The sequence below is a fragment of the Zea mays genome, chromosome 9 (assembly GCF_902167145.1).
Source record: "Zea mays cultivar B73 chromosome 9, Zm-B73-REFERENCE-NAM-5.0, whole genome shotgun sequence".
NCBI lineage: Eukaryota > Viridiplantae > Streptophyta > Magnoliopsida > Poales > Poaceae > Zea > Zea mays.
The window spans coordinates 53,202,214-53,220,225 of record NC_050104.1 but is presented as its reverse complement, the minus strand read 5'-3'; the positions used below and the strand labels follow the sequence as shown (position 1 = coordinate 53,220,225).

Sequence of the window (18,012 nt, the reverse complement as noted above, 5' to 3'; positions counted from 1 at the left end):
GACCGACCCCGCTGGACGCGGGTGGCGGCCTGACCCTGACGTCGTTGGCGACGCGGTGCTGGAAACCCTGGGGCAGGTGACGTATTTCTCCGGCCGGGGGTTGGCCCGCCCATACCTGCCCGATGTCCCGGCGGATCGACTCAAGCGCTCCTGCTCCCTCGTCGAGCCTGGCCTGCGCCCCGCGGACTTGCTCGAGCTGTGGGTCGTGACCCCCCGCCGGAACGGGGACCACAGCTAGCTCCCGCGGGATGTCAGCGCGAGGCACCGGCCTAGGGAGATCACCGTCCTCCGGCATGCCGAGATGGTTGCCTTCGGAGGGATCCCCTAGCTCGACGTGGAAACATTCGCGGCTTGGGCCGCAGTCCTCGTTGTCAAGGCTGCGGCTACCGTCGGAACAGTCGGAGAGGCAGTAGTCACATGCGGTCATAAAGTCCCGCATGGCACTGGGGTTGCCAAATCCAGAGAAATCCCAACAGATGCCGGGATCATCATCTTCCTCGGACCCAGAGGGCCCGTAGGTCGAGACGTCCGTCAATCGGTCCCAAGGCGACCGCATACGAAACCCCAGAGGGGTTGCACTCGCCTCAACGAGAGCGCCCGCCAAAGCGAGGTCACTAGGCGGGTTGAGGCCGAGTCGAAACGACGTAAGATGGGGATTAGTCAGTACCTTTTGGTCGACGAGGAGCGACATAGTCACGTCGGGGACTGATTGCACCGCCGTCTCAGGTACGAGGGCGACGTCCTGCAAGCCCTCCGCGAGCGCGCTGGCGTCGTCCACTTGCTCGGGATTGGTGTGTCGCGGGGGGACGGCGCTCGCCTTCGTCTCCAATGCGAGGTCGACGCCTGACGCGCCCCCCGTTGGGGCGCTGGGGACGTCGATTCGCTCAACAGCCGACGAAGCGTGGCCTCCCGCTTGGCCTTGGTTGCCCCGCCTCCTCCTCCGTTGGCGGGGGAGAGGACGGGGCGAGCTCGAATGTTGTTCTTCCACCATGCGGGGAAGATGTCGTCGATTCCGCCGTCGGCGGGCGGGTTGTCGGCCGCCATTGTCGTTGTCGCGCAGCGGTGGAAGGAGTATCATGTCGTAGCTGCCGTCGAAGGACATGAACTCAAGACTCCCGAAATGGAGCACCGTCCCGGGCCGGAGAGGTTGCTGGAGACTGCCCATCTGGAGCTTGACGGGAAGCTGTTCGTCAGCACGCAGCAGGCCCCTACCTGGCGCGCCAACTGTCGGCGTTTCGAGACCGGGGGGTCCCTAAGCCGACGAGTGAGTGTGCCGCGTGCCCCAGCCCAGATGGGTCGAGCGCGTGGGCGAGCGCGAAGGGGGGAAAGCGAGGTGGTCGGAGACGGGCGTGAGAGAGGTGGAAATCCCGTGGCCTTCGTGTTCGTCCCGCGCCCAGGTCGGGTGCGCTTGCAGTAGGGGGTTACAAGCGTCCACGCGGGTGAGGGAAGCGAGCGGCCCCAAGAGAGCGCCTGTCCCGTCCTCGTCCCGCGCGGCCAACCTTCTCTAGGAAGGCCCTGGTCCTTCCTTTTATAGGCGTAAGGAGAGGATCCAGGTGTACAATGGGGGTGTAGCAGAGTGCTACGTGTCTAGCGGGGGAGAGCTAGCGCCCTAAGTACATGCCGATGTGGCAGCCGGAGAGATCTTGGCACCCAGTCGGTGTGATGTCGTGGCCGTCGGAGGAGCGGCAGAGCCTGGTGGAGGGACAGCTGTCGGAGCGGTCGAGTCCTTGCTGACGTCCTCCTGCTTCCGTAAGAGAGCTGAGAGCCGCCGTCGTCACAGTGCACGCGGGGCGCCATCATTGCCTATCTGGCGGAGCTAGCCAGATGGGACACCGGTCTTGTTCTCAGTGGCCCGAGTCGGCTCGGGGTAGGGTGATGATGGCGCTCCCTGTTGACGTGGCGGGCCCGCGCCCGAGGTCGGGCGACGTGGGGGCTCCTCCGAAGCCGGGGTTGAGTCTGTCTTCCGTGGCCGAGGCCGAGCCCAAGCCCGAGCCCCTGGGTCGGGCGAGGCGGAGGTCGTTCGGCAGAGGCCAGGGCGGAGTCCGAGCCCTGGGGTCGGGCGAAGCGGAGTTCGTCGTCTTCTGGGTCTTAGCCCGAGTCCGAGCCCTGGGTCGGGCGGAGCGGAGTTCGCCGTCTTCCGGGGGTTAGCCCGAGTCCGAGCCCTGGGTCGGGCGGAGCGGAGTTCGCCGTCTTCCGGGGCCTAGCCCGAGTCCGAGCCCTGGGTCGGGCGGAGCGGAGTTCGCCGTCTTCCGGGACCTAGCCCGAGTCCGAGCCCTGGGTCGGGCGGAGCGGAGTTTCCTATGGCGCCTTTGGCAGGGCCTGACCTCCTGTCAGTCTCACTCTGTCAAGTGGCACTGCAGTCGGAGTGGCGCAGGCGGCGCTGTCCTTCTGTCAGACCGGTCAGTGGAGCGGCGAAGTGACGGCGGTCACTTCGGCTCTGCCGGGGGGCGCGCGTCAGGATAAAGGTGTCAGGCCACCTTTGTGTTAAATGCTCCTGCGACTCGGTCGGTCGGTGCGGCGATTTAGTCAGGGTTGCTTCTTAGCGAAGGCAAGGCCTCGGGCGAGCCGGAGATGTGTCCGCCGTTAAAGGGGGGCCTCGGGCGAGACGGAAATCCCTCGGGGTCGGCTGCCCTTGCTCGAGGCTAGGCTCGGGCGAGGCGTGATCGAGTCACTCGTATGGACTGATCCCTGACTTAATCGCACCCATCAAGCCTCTGCAGCTTTATGCTGATGGGGGTTACCAGCTGAGAATTAGGCGTCTTGAGGGTACCCCTAATTATGGTCCCCGACACTTATGTAATATATTTTTTTGGTGTGGCGTGAATTCGTGTGTGGGGTATCTCTGTAACCCTTTCTTTCTTCATTTAATGAAATGATACGCATCTCTCCAGCGTGTTCGAGATAGGCTTTACAATATACTTTCTCCGTACTAAAATATAGTTATTCTTAGCTCTCTTTTTCCACGGTATTCAAATAAATGATTAAACATATATACAAACTATATTTATAAGTTATTTAATAAATATTTGGCTTAAAATAAATTATATTTTTGGACGGAAGACGTAGTTCAGTCATTCTAAATCCTACATTACCAAACATATGTAGCGCGCCCTCTCTACGGCTTTATTTGAATACTCTCGTATTCATCTTAATTCATGTATATTAAGCTGGATTAGAGTGTAAATTATATTATAATTCACCTCAATATATATAGATTGGAATAAATACGCAAACAAGAAAAGACACTAGCTGTAGACCAAATGGATCATATGTAGAGCCAGTGCCCGGTTTTTACACCGCCCATCAACCACGCAATATGGGATTTCCACAGCAAACAAAGCAAACTTTCCAGTTTCCCTTGATTCTCTCTCTTCGAAAACTAAAAGCAAACTTTCCGGTTTCCCTTGATTTTCTCTCTTCGAAAACTAAAGAGCATCGAAACTGAAACATCAGAGCAAAACCCCCTTCTCCCCACTCCCCAGCAAGTCTCTACCACCATCTCTTCTGCTACTGCAACTGAGAACCCCAGCAACTGAAAACCCCATTCTCCGCGGAGCAGCCCCATTGTAGGTACTTTTATCACCCCTGCCCGTCCCGCCTGGTTCCGTGCCTCCAGCCCGTTGGTGTTTTTACTTTTTTTTGGTGTAATGTGTGTAAGGTCTCGGAGCTCCTCTTGTTTGGGTGGTTTTTGGTTTCGTTTTTGCGATATGGGTTTGGTGATGCTCCGATTGTTGGGGTTTGGGTTCAGATTCCCCTCTATGTTGCGGCGCTAGTATAGTATGTTCGTGCGAACACCTCGATTTCTCGCTCCGGAACATCTAAGTTTTGGGGCCTGATCGTCTCGCGTAATCAGTCACGGGTTCATTGTGCTTCCCGTTGCCTGCTCCTACGTCACCTATGCTGTGCAAAGGTCTCTCCTTCAATCGCCACCCAGAATAAAAGAAACAAAGGCTGGCGTGTCTTTCAGGTGAATTCCATGATGGATTTTAAGATAATACTTATCAGCAAATAAATTATTGCGAGGCCAGACATTAGGTAATAGAGCTCTCAACTTCCGTCTATGTTTCCTACCTTGTTAGTATTTCTGCTGTTACATTATTTATAGCAGATGAAGAAAAATTCAACATGTACCACGAAATTCATCTGGTAGCCATTGACGAGTTGATCAGTCATGAATGAAGATGCTCCCAAATTGAAAGTCCAAATTTTAAGGCTGACATAGATTAGAGGGGGGGGGGGGGGTCGTGTTCGTTGTTTGTATGCAAATGGGAACAAATAATATGTGGATAAGGGATCAGAGGAAGATGAATATAATAATGTATGCGTCTGAAGGGCGACATGCATGCACAGCACTGAATTGAGGGTCCGAGGTATAATATCATGATACCGATAGGTAGCTTAGGTGGAATAATGGAATCCCACTCTTAATAACGGTACATATGGGAATTAAAATATTCTTGGATGTAATCTTCTAATTGTTTTTTTTCTAAATACCTCCTTTTTTAGAAACTTATATTGAATCGACCTTGTGATTGTTCTGCATTTTCCCTTTGCTGTGATCTACTGCTCACATCTTTTTGCTGTTTCAGATTAAGCAATGCTAGTAGACATTGTTGATCTTTCCAGTGATGATGACGAGGTGGCTGTTACAGAAGAACACAGTGTTGATGGAAAAGGTGTTTATGCGAAGGCAAATTTTTTTGACTTAACTATTGACGATGGCATTCTTGAAGGAGAGCATATTGCTTACGAACAAGAACAAGGAGATTCTGCTCAGGGCACATCATTTTATAAACAAGAGTTCATTGCAGATGATGGACAAGCTGAAGCTGCCCAGTGCATAGTAACATTAGAGTTGCAAAATCTTGGAGCAGATGGTGGATGCTATGCTTCTCAATGCACAGAGACATTGTTGGTGCAACAACTTAGAAGAAATGATGGACAAAATGATGCTGCCCACTCCACAGGAACACTACCGATACAAGAACTTAGAACAGATGGTGGACAACACGATGCGGCCCAGTGCACAACAAGTCTACATATGCAAGAGCTTAGAGCAACTGATGTACAAGGTGATGCTGCCTGTTTCACACCAACATTACAGAGGCAAGAACATACAGCAGGGAATGAACAAGGTGACACTGTCCAGTACACAACAACACAACAGGGTCAGGAATCTATTGCAGATGACACACGAGGTGATTTTACTCACTGCACAACAGCACTGCAATGGCAAGGATCTCATAAAGCTCAGTGCACAACAACATTACTAAGGCAGGAGTTTCTAGCAGCAGGTGATAGAATGCAAGATGCTGCACTGTTGAGAAATTCAGCTGAAGCTACCACATCCTTGACAAGTACACAACAAGGGAGACACATGAGAACTGAATTATTCAATGTGTCAACTGCAACACCATTTCCCCGGCAATTTTGGAAAGCTGGAGAGAAAGCTGGAGACTATGGATTAGCTTCTCAAGCTGATCTCAACAGTATTTTCTAAACCTTCCTTTTCAAGCCAATCAGTCTATTTATCACCAACCTGTAAAAATGAAGCAAATATATCAGTCCTGTTTAAAGCCCATATTGCTCCAGGTTAAGGAGGATTAAACTCGGCCGGTAGGGGAAAGACCGCCCCCACGGTATTATATTAAGAAGAAGCTCAATTGGAGCCCCGACTGAGAAAGATCACGAAAGCTACCCCCGTGCAGCATGAGGGTCCACCCCCATAGGCTGGATCTTTACTCGTGCTTTGAGCCCTCACTAACCCCTACACGAGGATCCGTCCCCTATAGCTCAGTCCATTTCGTGTGCACACAACCAGTCCTTAGCCTGAAATTCGCTCCCACTGGGATTTGGACTTAGGACCTGAGGAGTGCTAATCAAACCACCTAACCAACTCAGCTAGAGTCCCCTTCGCCCAGGCTAAGGAGGATTGCCCTTCACCTTCCATACATTGCTGATCTCACCACTTATGTGAGAACCTCACGTCAACCAAATCATGAATTCATGAAAAGGAACATATGAATTATGTATACATGGAATATATAATTGGAGTTATATAAAGCCTTATTTAATGTCTTTTAAATAGGAAAATCCACTAGATCAAAAGTATCTTCTGTATTTTAATAAAATATAAATGGAAGAATTGCAGTCATCTTGCCATGCCAATATAATGGGAGGAAAACAGAATTGGTTTAGTCAGGTTGTAGTTTTCCCAGCAGTGGTCGTGGTTCTTATAACCTTGTTATCATTTACACCTTCTTTTTTTTCCATTTCACCTTATTTTTCTGATGCATGAAATTTTACATTTTGTAGATGACCACAACCGCTTACAGATTCACCCCAAGTTTCTTCATTCTAATGCTACTTCACATAAATGGCCATTCGGTGGTAAGTCATACTGTCAAAACTGAAAGATGACACTCTTCTCCTGATTTTGCTTGAGCACTTGTGTGCTACTAATTGTGGAGATATAGACAAGCTAGTGTTGGAACTGATTAATTTCTGTTATACAGCTATTGCAGAACTGCTCGACAACGCTATTGATGAGGTATTGATCAAAATTTTGCATTGAAATGCAGTTGTAATAGTTTTCATTCCTTTTTTATTGTCTATATTATCCTTCTATTTCACTCGAGCAAATTGATTAGGTGAGCAGTGGGGCAACCTTTGTGAAAATTGATAAGATGAAGCATTCTCCTAAGGGGGATTATTCATTGGTAATAGAAGGTAATATTGGCTTAGTCCCTTTGTTTCAAATGTATTTGGCACTTTTGTTTTCAAACACTTTCACAATTCTAATATGTGTTTTCCAAATTCCTCTGAAAAACTTGTCCTTTCTGTTAAAAAAACTAGGGACCTTGCCCTTAACTCTAGCTACTAGATGCGTAAACAATGGTAGAGTACCTTAGGTGTTGGAGGATGTCACCATTAGGGCTTCGATTATTCACACAGAGATGGTGAAGAGCGACATCGGCCTTTCCTTCACTAACCATGGTTAGAATAGATAAGATTTGGGTATGTAGGGAAGAGTTGGCTACGTCGAACTTTGGTTTGTGTGTCGTCTCCTCTTCCCTTATTATTTCCGCAGTGTGAAAGGGGGCCGCAACTAAAGGGTGTTGCGCTTACGATCATGCCGCGTTAGGATAGGCTCGACTCGGTTCCGTGACTGAGTTAGTTGAGATCAACCCCAACATTCTCTCCCTTAACTTACTTGCTTATAGTATACTTAAAAATTACTTAACTTTTTAATTTCTTAACTTACAATTTTCACTCCTCAATAGATTAGCATACGAACCAAGGCGTTACAACAGCTTTTTAGACACTACTAAACTCAATGACTATAATATACCTTTTTATCTTGAAGCAAAGAACTTAAACTTGAGGATGATGATTGCATTTTATGACCCTATAATCTAGAATCCTAGGTGCTCCATTAAACCCGTGCTAGCTACGTGTTTTTTGAACATCTTGGGTGGAAGTTCTTTAGTGGGCTGGTTCACAAGTTGTTTTGTATGTATATGCTCAAGGTCAATTGTTTCATCCTAGACTCTCTCCTTTACAATATAATACTTAATGTCAATGTGCTTGGGAATAGCACTTGACTTGTTATTGGAGTAATATGCTTCTGGTTTATGATTGCAATATTTCTTTAGTGGTTTTGATATAATGTCTACTGCTTATAAACTGGGTATAAATTTGTTAAGCCACGTAGCTTGCTTCATTGCTTCATAACATGCAACAAACTCAACATACATCGTTGATGTGTACTTTCTACCTTCTTTACATCCATCTAAATATGAGTAATTTATAATCACAAGGCTACTCGATTTTGTCTCTTGCAAATATCGCTAGACTTTCTTAATAACTTTTCAGTTTTCTATTCTTGGGTTATTCTAAAATCTACCAAGTATCTTGGATATGAATGCCAAGTCAGGGTAAGTACATATTTGAGCATACTTTATGCTTCCGACATCTAAAGCATATATGACTAGTTTCATTCAATCGATCTCATATTGGTTAATGCCCTAAGAATCTTGGGGCATTGATGACTCCCAACTTACCGTCCTTGACCACTAGAGCATGGCGTGGTTAAACGCATGCATACTAAAGTGTTTAAGAACATTCTGTATGTATTCTTTTTGTGATAAACCTAATACCCCATTCTTCTATCTTGATGAATCCCAATTCCTAAGACATAAGATTCCTCTCCGAGATCTTTCATATCGAAGTGCGAGGACAAAAAACTCTTAGACTCTAACAACATATTCTTATCACTGCTTGCTAACTGGATATCATCCATGTATAGTACAAGAAAGATGAGTCCCATTCTTCAACTTTGCATAAATGTAATTATCCTTTATATTTTTTCTTAAACCCAAAATTATTAGTTGTCTTATCATGGATTTCTTCATACGATATTCTAGTTTTTCTTTGCCCTCCATGACAAAACATTTGGTTTGTGCCATGTAGGCATTTCAACTAGTTCACCATTAAGGGAAACTGTCTTTACATCTATCTGATGTAATTCTAAACCATAGTATGCGACATGGATCAAAAGTTGCCCATTTTCTTCTGCGCCCTTAGATCTTTATTTGACGCTCATGATTCAACAACGTTCATCTGGGGTGATGTAAAAACCGACAATTTCGGTCACAGGTTGAAATCCTAGCACATTATCCATCCCCGTTCGACACTCTCTCCCTCTTCCTCTCCGACTTCAAGCGCCACCTTCTTTGTCTTCTCCCCTGTCTCCGGTGAGATAGAGCGAGGCAAATTCATGATGCCACCGTGGGGACCCGTGAATCTGTGATATCCTGGTCCCGGTGGATGGTGATATCTTGGCCCAAAGTTTAATAGAATTAATAGTGTACTCATACCAACAAGGTGCATCTTCATTTTTGGAAGCCTATCTCGAAAGAACCTCCAAGTTAAGCGTGCTTGGCTTGGAGCAATTTGGGATGGGTGACCGACCGGGAAGTTTTCTCGAGTGCGCATGAATTAGGACAAAGTGCACACAAAAGACCCGTGTTGGTCTGTGAGGACAATTTATGATCCTAGATAGCTGCCAGGAGTAAGTATCGTCGATCCGGTAGTGGACGGGGTGTTACAGGGCCTTCGCCTATGCACGCTCCCGCAGTCGAACGCCCTTTCGATAGTGCCCTAAGGCGTCCACACGCGAAGTTGTGATGCAGGCTAGTGGCATGTTTCCCTCTACCCCGATCAACGACTAGGTAAGTTCCTTACCTTTCCTTTCCTTTGTGTTGTGCTCAAGGTAACGGGGTTAGGGTTCGAGGTCGATTTGATCTTCCCCTTTCTTCTACTTGTTGGCTAATGGGTAGATCCGAAACTTGTTGGGGGATTTGTTCAGATCCAACCCTAAACTAAAGGTTCTAGCATCTAGTGTTACAGGTTCGGAATAAACCTAGGGCTCTGATGCCACTGTTACAAAAAGTTAGGGACCTTGCCCTTAACCCTAGCTACTAGATGTGTAAACAACAGTAGAGCACCTTTAGTGTTGGAGAATGTCGCCATTAGGGTGTCAATTTCTCAAATAGAGACGGTGAAGAGCAGCGGTGGTCTTTTCTTCACTAACCACGAATAGAATAGATCAGTTCTGGGTATGTAGGGAAGAGTTGGCCACAACGAATGTTGCTTCACGTGCTGACTCCTCTTTCATTTTTATTTCCGCAGTGTAAAAGGGTGCCACAACCAAAGGTTGTTGCGCCCTGATCAGGGCGCGCGAGTATAGGCTCGACTAGGTCCTGTGACTGAGTTGGTTGAGATCAACCCCAACACTTTCTTCCTTTGTCACTTCATTTTGCATTCATGACAACATGGGATGTTATTAGAGGATGGATGATTTGGAAACTTCTACATTAAAACAATTGCTTAGTTACTTGTGCATTGGTTTGTGACAAGTATATGAAACCATGTTTTCAAGTCGGGCGATTTGCTGGTCGTTCTAGCTGATCGACTAGGACGATTAATCGCAATTAATCACGATTCGTCGGCCGACTCTTGGGTGATTAATCGCGATTGGTCCAAACCGACTTGGACTATTAATCACGACTAATCGGATGACTTGAAAACAATGATAATATATAGTTATTTACCATCTTGCCTCTTCGTCGTATTGGTTTTTTAATTGTACTCATTCTTCTCCATTCAAGATAATGGCGGCGGCATGAGTCCAAAATCTCTACGACAATGTATGAGCTTTGGATTTTCCCAGAAAAGCACAACTTCATCCATCGGGCAATGTAATGATTCTTGAAAATGCTTTGTGCTGCTTGTTCCATTGCTATATATTGCACTCACTGACTTGGATACTCACATATAATAGATGGAAATGGCTTCAAAACTAGCACGATGAGGCTTGGGGCAGATGCTATTGTATTCACATGCACTAAAGATGATAGGTTAGTCTTACTTTGACATTGCCTCATTTATATATTCATTTTGTGGCATCAGCAAAAACATATTACTTGATGGAAATTGGAAACAGTATTAGGGTACTCCATATTAGCCTGCTTTTAAATCATGCAAAGAAGGATAAAAAAGAGTAAATACGATAAGCTTACTTGTTTTAGTCAACTACACTTCAATGTTTCTATTTCACAAAACTGCACATTTTTCGTAAAATATAGAAAATGATAACTCTTCTTCCCCTGGTTTTGTGGTCTACATTTTTTTGCAATCCTCTCGCCCTCTCTACCTTTTGCTCTGGCTCAGCCCATGAGTATGCCATGTGGGCCTAGGCTGCTAGATCCAATCGGATTATGGTTCTGTGAAAATTTTTTAGTTTCATGGAAATGAAAACAAAAAGGGTAGTTTTTTTTGCTTGGCCCAAAATAGGTTTACGATGGTTTACTATAAAGAAGTGTTTTTTATGATATTTTAAAATATCATAGAACACACTTTATTATGATTATAGAAAATACCCAGAGTAAGTTCAATGTAGATCCAAATCATTTCCTCTATTTAGTTTGTTCTAATTTTGGTGACATCTTGTTGGGTTGTAACTCTAGTCTACCCCAACTTGCTTGATACTAAAAGGCTATGTTGATGTTGATGTAGTTTGTTCTAATTTTGCCTCTGTTACTAACCTTGGGATTGATAATTGATGATTGGTCCCTAAGGACTGTAGGTAATATATATATATATATATATATATATATATATATATATATATATATATATATATATATATATATATATATATATATATATATATAGCCAGTAGGCCTGGGCCTAATGGGCCTTAACACCCCTCCTCAAACTCAAGGTGGAAATGGAGGATCTGAAGCTTTGAGTTTGATCAAGTGAAACTGATGTTGTGCTCTTCTTTGTGCTTTGGTGAAGAAATCTGCCAATTGATATTCTGAGGGCACATATTGAAGCTCAATAGTCTTCTGCTGACAATGGGATCGAGTAAAGGATGCATCAACACCTATGTGTTTAGTAAGTTCATGCTTCACTGGATCATGAGCAATCTGTATAGCGCTCAAGTTATCACATAACAGAGGTGCAGAAGTGTCACAAGAGACACCAAGATCAGCCAAGAGCCAGCGCAACCAAATAATTTCAGCAGTGGTAGTAGCAAGTGCCCGAAGTTCGGCTTCAGCACTAGAACGAGATATGGCCGCTTGCTTCTTGGATTTTCATGCAATGGGAGATGACCCAAGGAGAATACAGTAACCTGTAGTAGAACAACGGTCAACAGGATCACTTGCCCAAGTGGCATCTGAATACGCATGAAGCTGAAGTGGGCTATCTGAAGCATAGAGTAAACATCTGGATCTTGTTCCACGTAAATATCGAAGCACACAAAGCAAATGATCATAATGAACTGAAGTAGGTGTTGATACAAATTGGCTCAACATATGAACAACATGAGCAATATCAGGTCTGGTGATGGTGAGATAAACAAGACTACCCACAATATGACGATACCGAGTTGGATCTGCTAGTGGGGTCCCATCCTTCGGACGAAGTTTTAAATGAATATCCATCGGTGTTGCAACAGTGCGTGTATCAGTAAGTCCAGAGCGATCAAGAAGATCTTGTATATATTTCGACTGAGACAAATAAAAGCCTTTTTGAGTCTGCTAAACTTCAATGCCCAAGAAATAGCTAAGCGGTCCCAAGTCAGACATTTGAAATTCCTTACTAAGATGTTGCTTGACATGAGAAATATGTTCTAAGTTGTCACCTGTAATCAGCATATCATCCGCATATAATAGTAGTAAGGTACGACCTTTTGGAGAGACATGAACAAACAATGCAGGATCATGTTCACTAGAAGAAAAACCAGCAGCTGTGATGACAAAGATGAATCGCTCAAACCAAGCACGAGGAGCTTGTTTCAGCCCATACAATGCGTGACGAAGACGTCAAACATGCCCTGAGGGAGTATCAACCCCTGGAGGAGGATGCATATAAACTTCTTCTTGTAGATCGCCATTAAGAAAAGCATTCTTGACATCCATCTGGGATATAGTCTAAGAGGATGAGGCTGCAACTGCAATCAAGGTTCGAACAGTAGTCATATGCGCAACAGGTGCAAAAGTCTCATCATAATCAAGTCCTTGAGTCTGTTGAAAACCATGGGCCACAAGACGAGCTTTATACCTCTCAAGAACCCATGATGATGACAAAGCACCAACAGATGAAGTAGCAGCAATCGCAACTGAGCCTCTAGGAGATGGTCCTGTACCACGACCACAAGTAGCACGACGGACACGAAAATCAGCCAGCTTCTCTGGAAACTTAGCAAAGCAGTTCTCAGACCGATGAGTGGTCTTTTTGCAGTGTTCACAAGGCTGAAAGGTGTTCCTAGATCTCTGAGCAGCAGCCAACACACTATGAGAACTCAGACCAGTAATAGAGGACATAGACTTCAGACGAGTCTCTTCAGCAAGCAATTCTGACAATGCCTGAGCTATGGTGAGAGTATCCGAACTGTGAAGCAGATTTGCACGAAGGGAATCAAATTCAGATCGAACTCCCATAACAAATCTGTAGGTAAAGAATTTCTCAATGAACATGTGGGCTGGACAAGGCACAACAGTACAAGCAGGCACCATGGAGGTCAATGCACTCATTAGACGATCAAAGGCTGAATAGTATTCATCAATGGACATATCATGTTGCTCAATGACATGAGTCTGTTGCATGAGGGTATGTAAAAGAGCACCGCTGTCCTGAACAAACTGGTCCTTCAGATGTGACCAGATGGCCTTAGCAGTGGTGAATTTAGACACTCATAATCATAGTTGGTTTAGTGCTATTGACCATAGCAGCCATTACCTTGCCATCATTGATCTGCCAAGTCTTGATTGCAGCAGCATTGCTTCTATCGGCTGCTAGGACTGGTGAATCTTCAGTCAAATGAAATAGTAAACCATGACCTCGTAATGCAGTCTGAACACAGAAAGCCCATTCGGGATAATTCTGACCATCGAGCACAATATTGACAACAATAGCATTGGTCGACATATTGAAGAGCAAGAGAACAGTCAGAGAGTACCAAAATTTCTGGCAGGTAGACTGACTCCAAGCAGATCAGCACAAGAGGCAGGCGAATTCTTGACTGATCGGAGAGGACCACGTCGCCGAAACAGATCTGGGCGAGGTGACCGCGATGGTGCAGATGGCAGCAGGCAGACGACGTCCCTGTTGTTGGAGAGGCAGAGCAGACAGATCTGCGCAGGGACCCAGGGACAGCAGGAACACAGAGCGCGCGGCACCTCGCGCGCAGGCTTAGTAACCGGGAACTGGGAACATGGCCACGTTCCTCGTTCCGGGAACGTTCGTTCCGTTCCGGGAACGTGGGAACAATCTCGTTCCAGTAGTGTTAAATCCTAGTTTTAGTAGCTTATCGCGTACCACGTTCCCGTTCCTCGATCCCATCGATCCGGGAACCTGGCTACTAAGCGCGCAGGAGCACAGGGGAGCACGCTGCGCACAGGGACGGCAGGATCCGCGGCCGGATCGGCGAGCGCGCCGCGCACAGGAGAGCGCCACGCACAGGGACGGCCGCCGCACCGCGCACAGGGACGACCGCCGCACCGCGCACAGGGTATGGCGCCACGCACAGGGACGGCCGCCGCACCGCGCACAGGGAAGGCCGGATCCGCGGCCGCGCGGAACAGGGTGGCTGGATCCGCGTGCACAGGCTGCACACAGGGAAGGCCGGATCCGCGGCCGCGCAGGACAGGGCGGCCGGATCCGCGGCGCCTCGCGCGCAGGAGCTGAGGGGACGGCGGCCGGATCCGCGACGGAGCAGAGGCAGGGGCAGTCGGATCCGCGATGGAGCAGAGGCGGGGACAGCTGGATCCGCGACGGAGCAGAGGCAGGGAAAGCCGGATCCGCGACTGCGGCGGCTGGGTGGGGAAGGGCCGCGACGGCGGCTGGGCGGGAAACAGCCGCGAAGGCGGCTAAAAAATTCGGGTTTCGTAACCTGCTCTGTTACCATGTTACTAACCTTGGGATTGATAATTGATGATTGGTCCCTAAGGACTGTAGGTAATATATATAGCCAGTAGGCTCTAGTCTGTAAATATCCCTCCGAGTACTTCTTTGACTAGGCTCTAGGCTCCATTTCTAACCTGTGGTTACCAACTGTACTCTCCAGTGATTTTCAGCTTTTAGCTCTATAGATAAGGTTCTTGATTAGTGTGCCCGAGATTAGCAAACTAATATATGCTATAAAAAGATATGTTAGTAGCAAAAGAATGCTAATAAAAATGTTTCTATCATCAAGTGTTCTGCTTCTGCATTTGAAAAGATAACATAAGTTGTCCTCTCTGCTGACCTTTTGTATTTCTAGATTTTAAAACAACCTATTTTTAGTACAGTTTTAAGTTATTTACCGTAACACAAGAATCTGCATTGTTGTGACTTGGTAGGAGATTGACACGAAGTATCGGGTTGCTGTCTTACACATTCCTTATGAGAAGTAACTGCAATGACATATTTGTACCAGTGGTTAGTCCATTAAACTCGACTTATCATTATTTTTGAGGAAAAGTATATTTGTGCCAACCCCATGTCACCTTACTATTTCCTATCCAACAAATATCACTTATTAGCTTTCCCCATCATAGGTTGATTATGAATTGGATGCCTTGTCTTCAACTTTCAAGAGGAAAATGAACTGCGGTGAAAAACATTTTTTATCTAATCTTTTCACTATTTTGAAGTGGTCTCCATTTTCGACAGAAGATGAATTATTGAATCAAGTAAGATGCATATCCTCTATTTATCAGTTTATGAGTTTAAACAATTCTATGCTGTCTCTTCCCTGACTTCCACTTCTACATTTCTGCTGAGATTTTAAAATTATCAACTGCAGAGCAATATATTGAAAACCAATTATATGGATTTTGTAGCTGCTTCGAATTCCCAAATGCATCGTTTTTTATTTGTTATGTTGGTGTCACCAAGGAGGTTTTACCTTACTAGCATTTAGGGACAGGGACTGGGATAAATTCATAGCCACTTGAGGAATATCTTTAAAATGTCCATGCTAGTTAGCTACAACTAAAGATTGATCTGTTGTTTAAATTAGCTTGCTACTTACACCCATGTGTGTCCTTGACAGTTCAGCAATATGGAGTGCCATGGCACAAAAATCATTGTATTCAACTTGTGGTTGAATGATGCATTGGAAATGGAGCTTGACTTTATAACTGATAAAGAGGTTTATATTTGATTCTCTCTCTTCAGTAGCTTGTACTTTATAAATGCACTGTAAGATATGCTTTCTTTTCTTCATTCGTCTTACTTAGCTTTCAAGGTTGCTAATCAGTTCATTTTCCACTGTTTTACATGTTTGCGATTTCTACAAATTATACTACTTGGACTACTAGGTCCAGTATCATGTTCTTATACATAATGAGGATGTGCCATATTGATAATGTCCATTGCCGTTACATGCAACTGTGCATATATTTTTTTTTGCTTAGAGTAAACTTGATGTGGTGTTGTAGGATATTTTGGTCTCAGGAGCACCGGAAATACGAGCAGGGCGGAATACAGTGGAAAGCTTGACACAGATGCATGTAGCAAACCGTTTCCGATATTCGCTTCGGGTAAGTTTATGGTAAATATGGTATCGCATGTTTTATCCAGAATATCTTACAGGCCATTGCATTGGCAGGTGTATGCATCTATACTATACCTACATGTACCTGAAAACTTTCAAATCATCTTGTGTGGACGAGCTGTTGAACCACATTATGTTGTCAATGATCTCATATACCGTGAATGTATCATATATCGACCACATGTTCAAGTAACCACAGAGGTTTGTTCTACACGACTAATGCCCCGTTTGGTTCCTTGGTTCCTTTAGTCACCTGACTAAACTTTAGTGACTAAAATACCCCGTTTGGTTCCAGTGACTAAACCTGACTAAAGAGCATTAATTAGAGTGAATAATGACTGCATTAACCCTATTAATTAGTGGCTGCCTACTGCACGGAGAAAGAGGAGAGGGCAAGTGAGGTAAAAATGTTACTTTAGTCCCTTTTGGTCACTCCCTTGGTGACTAAAGAACTAAAGTTTAGTCACCATACTTTAGTCACCCTGTTTGCTTTTTTAGAGACTAAAAGTGACTAAAGTTTAGTCACCCTAAACCAAACGGGGCCTCAATTTATTGCTACTGAGGTATGGAACTATTATGCACAGTTTTCCAATTTGAAATGATTATACACTGGAAGACTTATTCTAGTTTGGAAGTTGGAACGGTACCCTATTTTTTTTTGGCAAAGAACATTCGTTTCTGTGGCTTTGTGCTACATCTTTTAGTGTTAAAATTATTCTTAATTGTGTTTCCACTTCTCAAAAAATGAAGATCGTTTAGTATTGCTAGAAAGTATGCAAGTGCACTGACAGCTATTTGTTTGCTTATCCTTAGCCAGGTTGATGTCATTACTACAATTGGCTACTTAAAAGGTGCTCCACGACTTGATATCTATGGATTTAGTGTCTACCATAAGAACCGTCTTATACTGGTAAATTTTTAATTATACTGCATAGCATACTGCTTTTTAGCTTTGCCATGTTCTGTACTGTTATTTCCATGCACTTCTGTTCGCTTAGGAACCAAGATTTGACAGGATCATGCGATGACTGTATCAAAGATTTGGTCAATCTGCAAAGCTTAAATTAATGAGGTGTATGATTCTATCATGATGGATAAAATCATCAAGATAACTCAGAGAATTCGAACTCTTGAAATGCCACACCAATGGTTCATCAGAGTAATAAGCCAAGTACAAAGGTGGGTTTGTTAGGAAAGAATGACCACCCAATAGTTCCACTGAGTCTTGGTTACAAGTATACATAGAATGGGCCCAAAGGGCCATAAGGCCTGCATGGGCCAGAAATAGAAACAAAAGAAGAGAGAAAACTACATATGTCTGTATATATTAACAGTTTGAAGCTTGAAAATGACAATTTGGGGGTTCAATCCTCTTTGTGGAAACAAAAGTAAAAAAAAAATTGAGATTTGCTGCTAGCTATGGAGATTTCCGGCACTGTGCTAGCTGGCATTGTAAATAAGAAGAAATAGGTACCCAGATTTGAGGGGGTGTACACTCACACCTCCATTCACTTCAATGGAAATCAGATTACCTTTTCCAGGCGAGATGACTCTTATCCTCCCTGACCACGCCAAGATCACGTCCAGCTCCACACATGGTATTTCAAGACTTGAAATTTAAACTCTTGAGTGGCATAATCTGAATATCATTCTTTGGACTAGTGTTTCAAGATCGTATTCTTTGTTTTCTTCTTGAATGTATAAGAAGAGAAGCTCTGTTAGGACAGTTCTTAAGGAGCATAGAAAAGGACTCAATTCTATCATTGTTTTGGTTGCTTGGGTGATTTGGAAACACCGAAATGCCTGTGTGTTTGAGGGAAGGAGGCCTTCTGTTCTTGCTGTTCTTCAGGAAGATGCATCTGAAGTTGCTCTTTGGTGTATGGCAGGTGCCGGTGCTCTTC

General features: G+C 45.2%; 1 protein-coding gene across 4 annotated transcripts in view; it reads left to right on the top strand.

Moving 5' to 3' along the window:
• The first annotated feature begins 3,251 nt into the window (after window positions 1-3,251).
• The window catches only part of LOC103638395 (Protein MICRORCHIDIA 6), a 35,990-nt gene continuing 21,229 nt past the window's right edge, over window positions 3,252-18,012 (top strand). For 2 of the 4 annotated variants that reach the window (XM_008661325.4, XM_023301035.2), the window contains exons 1-13: window positions 3,252-3,570; window positions 4,590-5,489; window positions 6,316-6,390; window positions 6,516-6,550; window positions 6,651-6,729; window positions 10,173-10,262; window positions 10,346-10,421; window positions 14,913-14,991; window positions 15,111-15,245; window positions 15,608-15,706; window positions 15,996-16,097; window positions 16,166-16,312; window positions 16,929-17,021. In XM_008661325.4, the coding sequence (XP_008659547.1) occupies window positions 4,598-5,489; window positions 6,316-6,390; window positions 6,516-6,550; window positions 6,651-6,729; window positions 10,173-10,262; window positions 10,346-10,421; window positions 14,913-14,991; window positions 15,111-15,245; window positions 15,608-15,706; window positions 15,996-16,097; window positions 16,166-16,312; window positions 16,929-17,021 (1,902 nt within the window). In that variant the 5' untranslated portion in view covers window positions 3,252-3,570; window positions 4,590-4,597. Of the gene's footprint in view, window positions 3,571-3,622; window positions 4,036-4,589; window positions 5,490-6,315; window positions 6,391-6,515; window positions 6,551-6,650; window positions 6,730-10,172; window positions 10,263-10,345; window positions 10,422-14,912; window positions 14,992-15,110; window positions 15,246-15,607; window positions 15,707-15,995; window positions 16,098-16,165; window positions 16,313-16,928; window positions 17,022-18,012 lie in introns of those variants that run through there. The other 2 variants (XM_008661326.4, XM_008661327.4) reach the window with 2 other exon arrangements.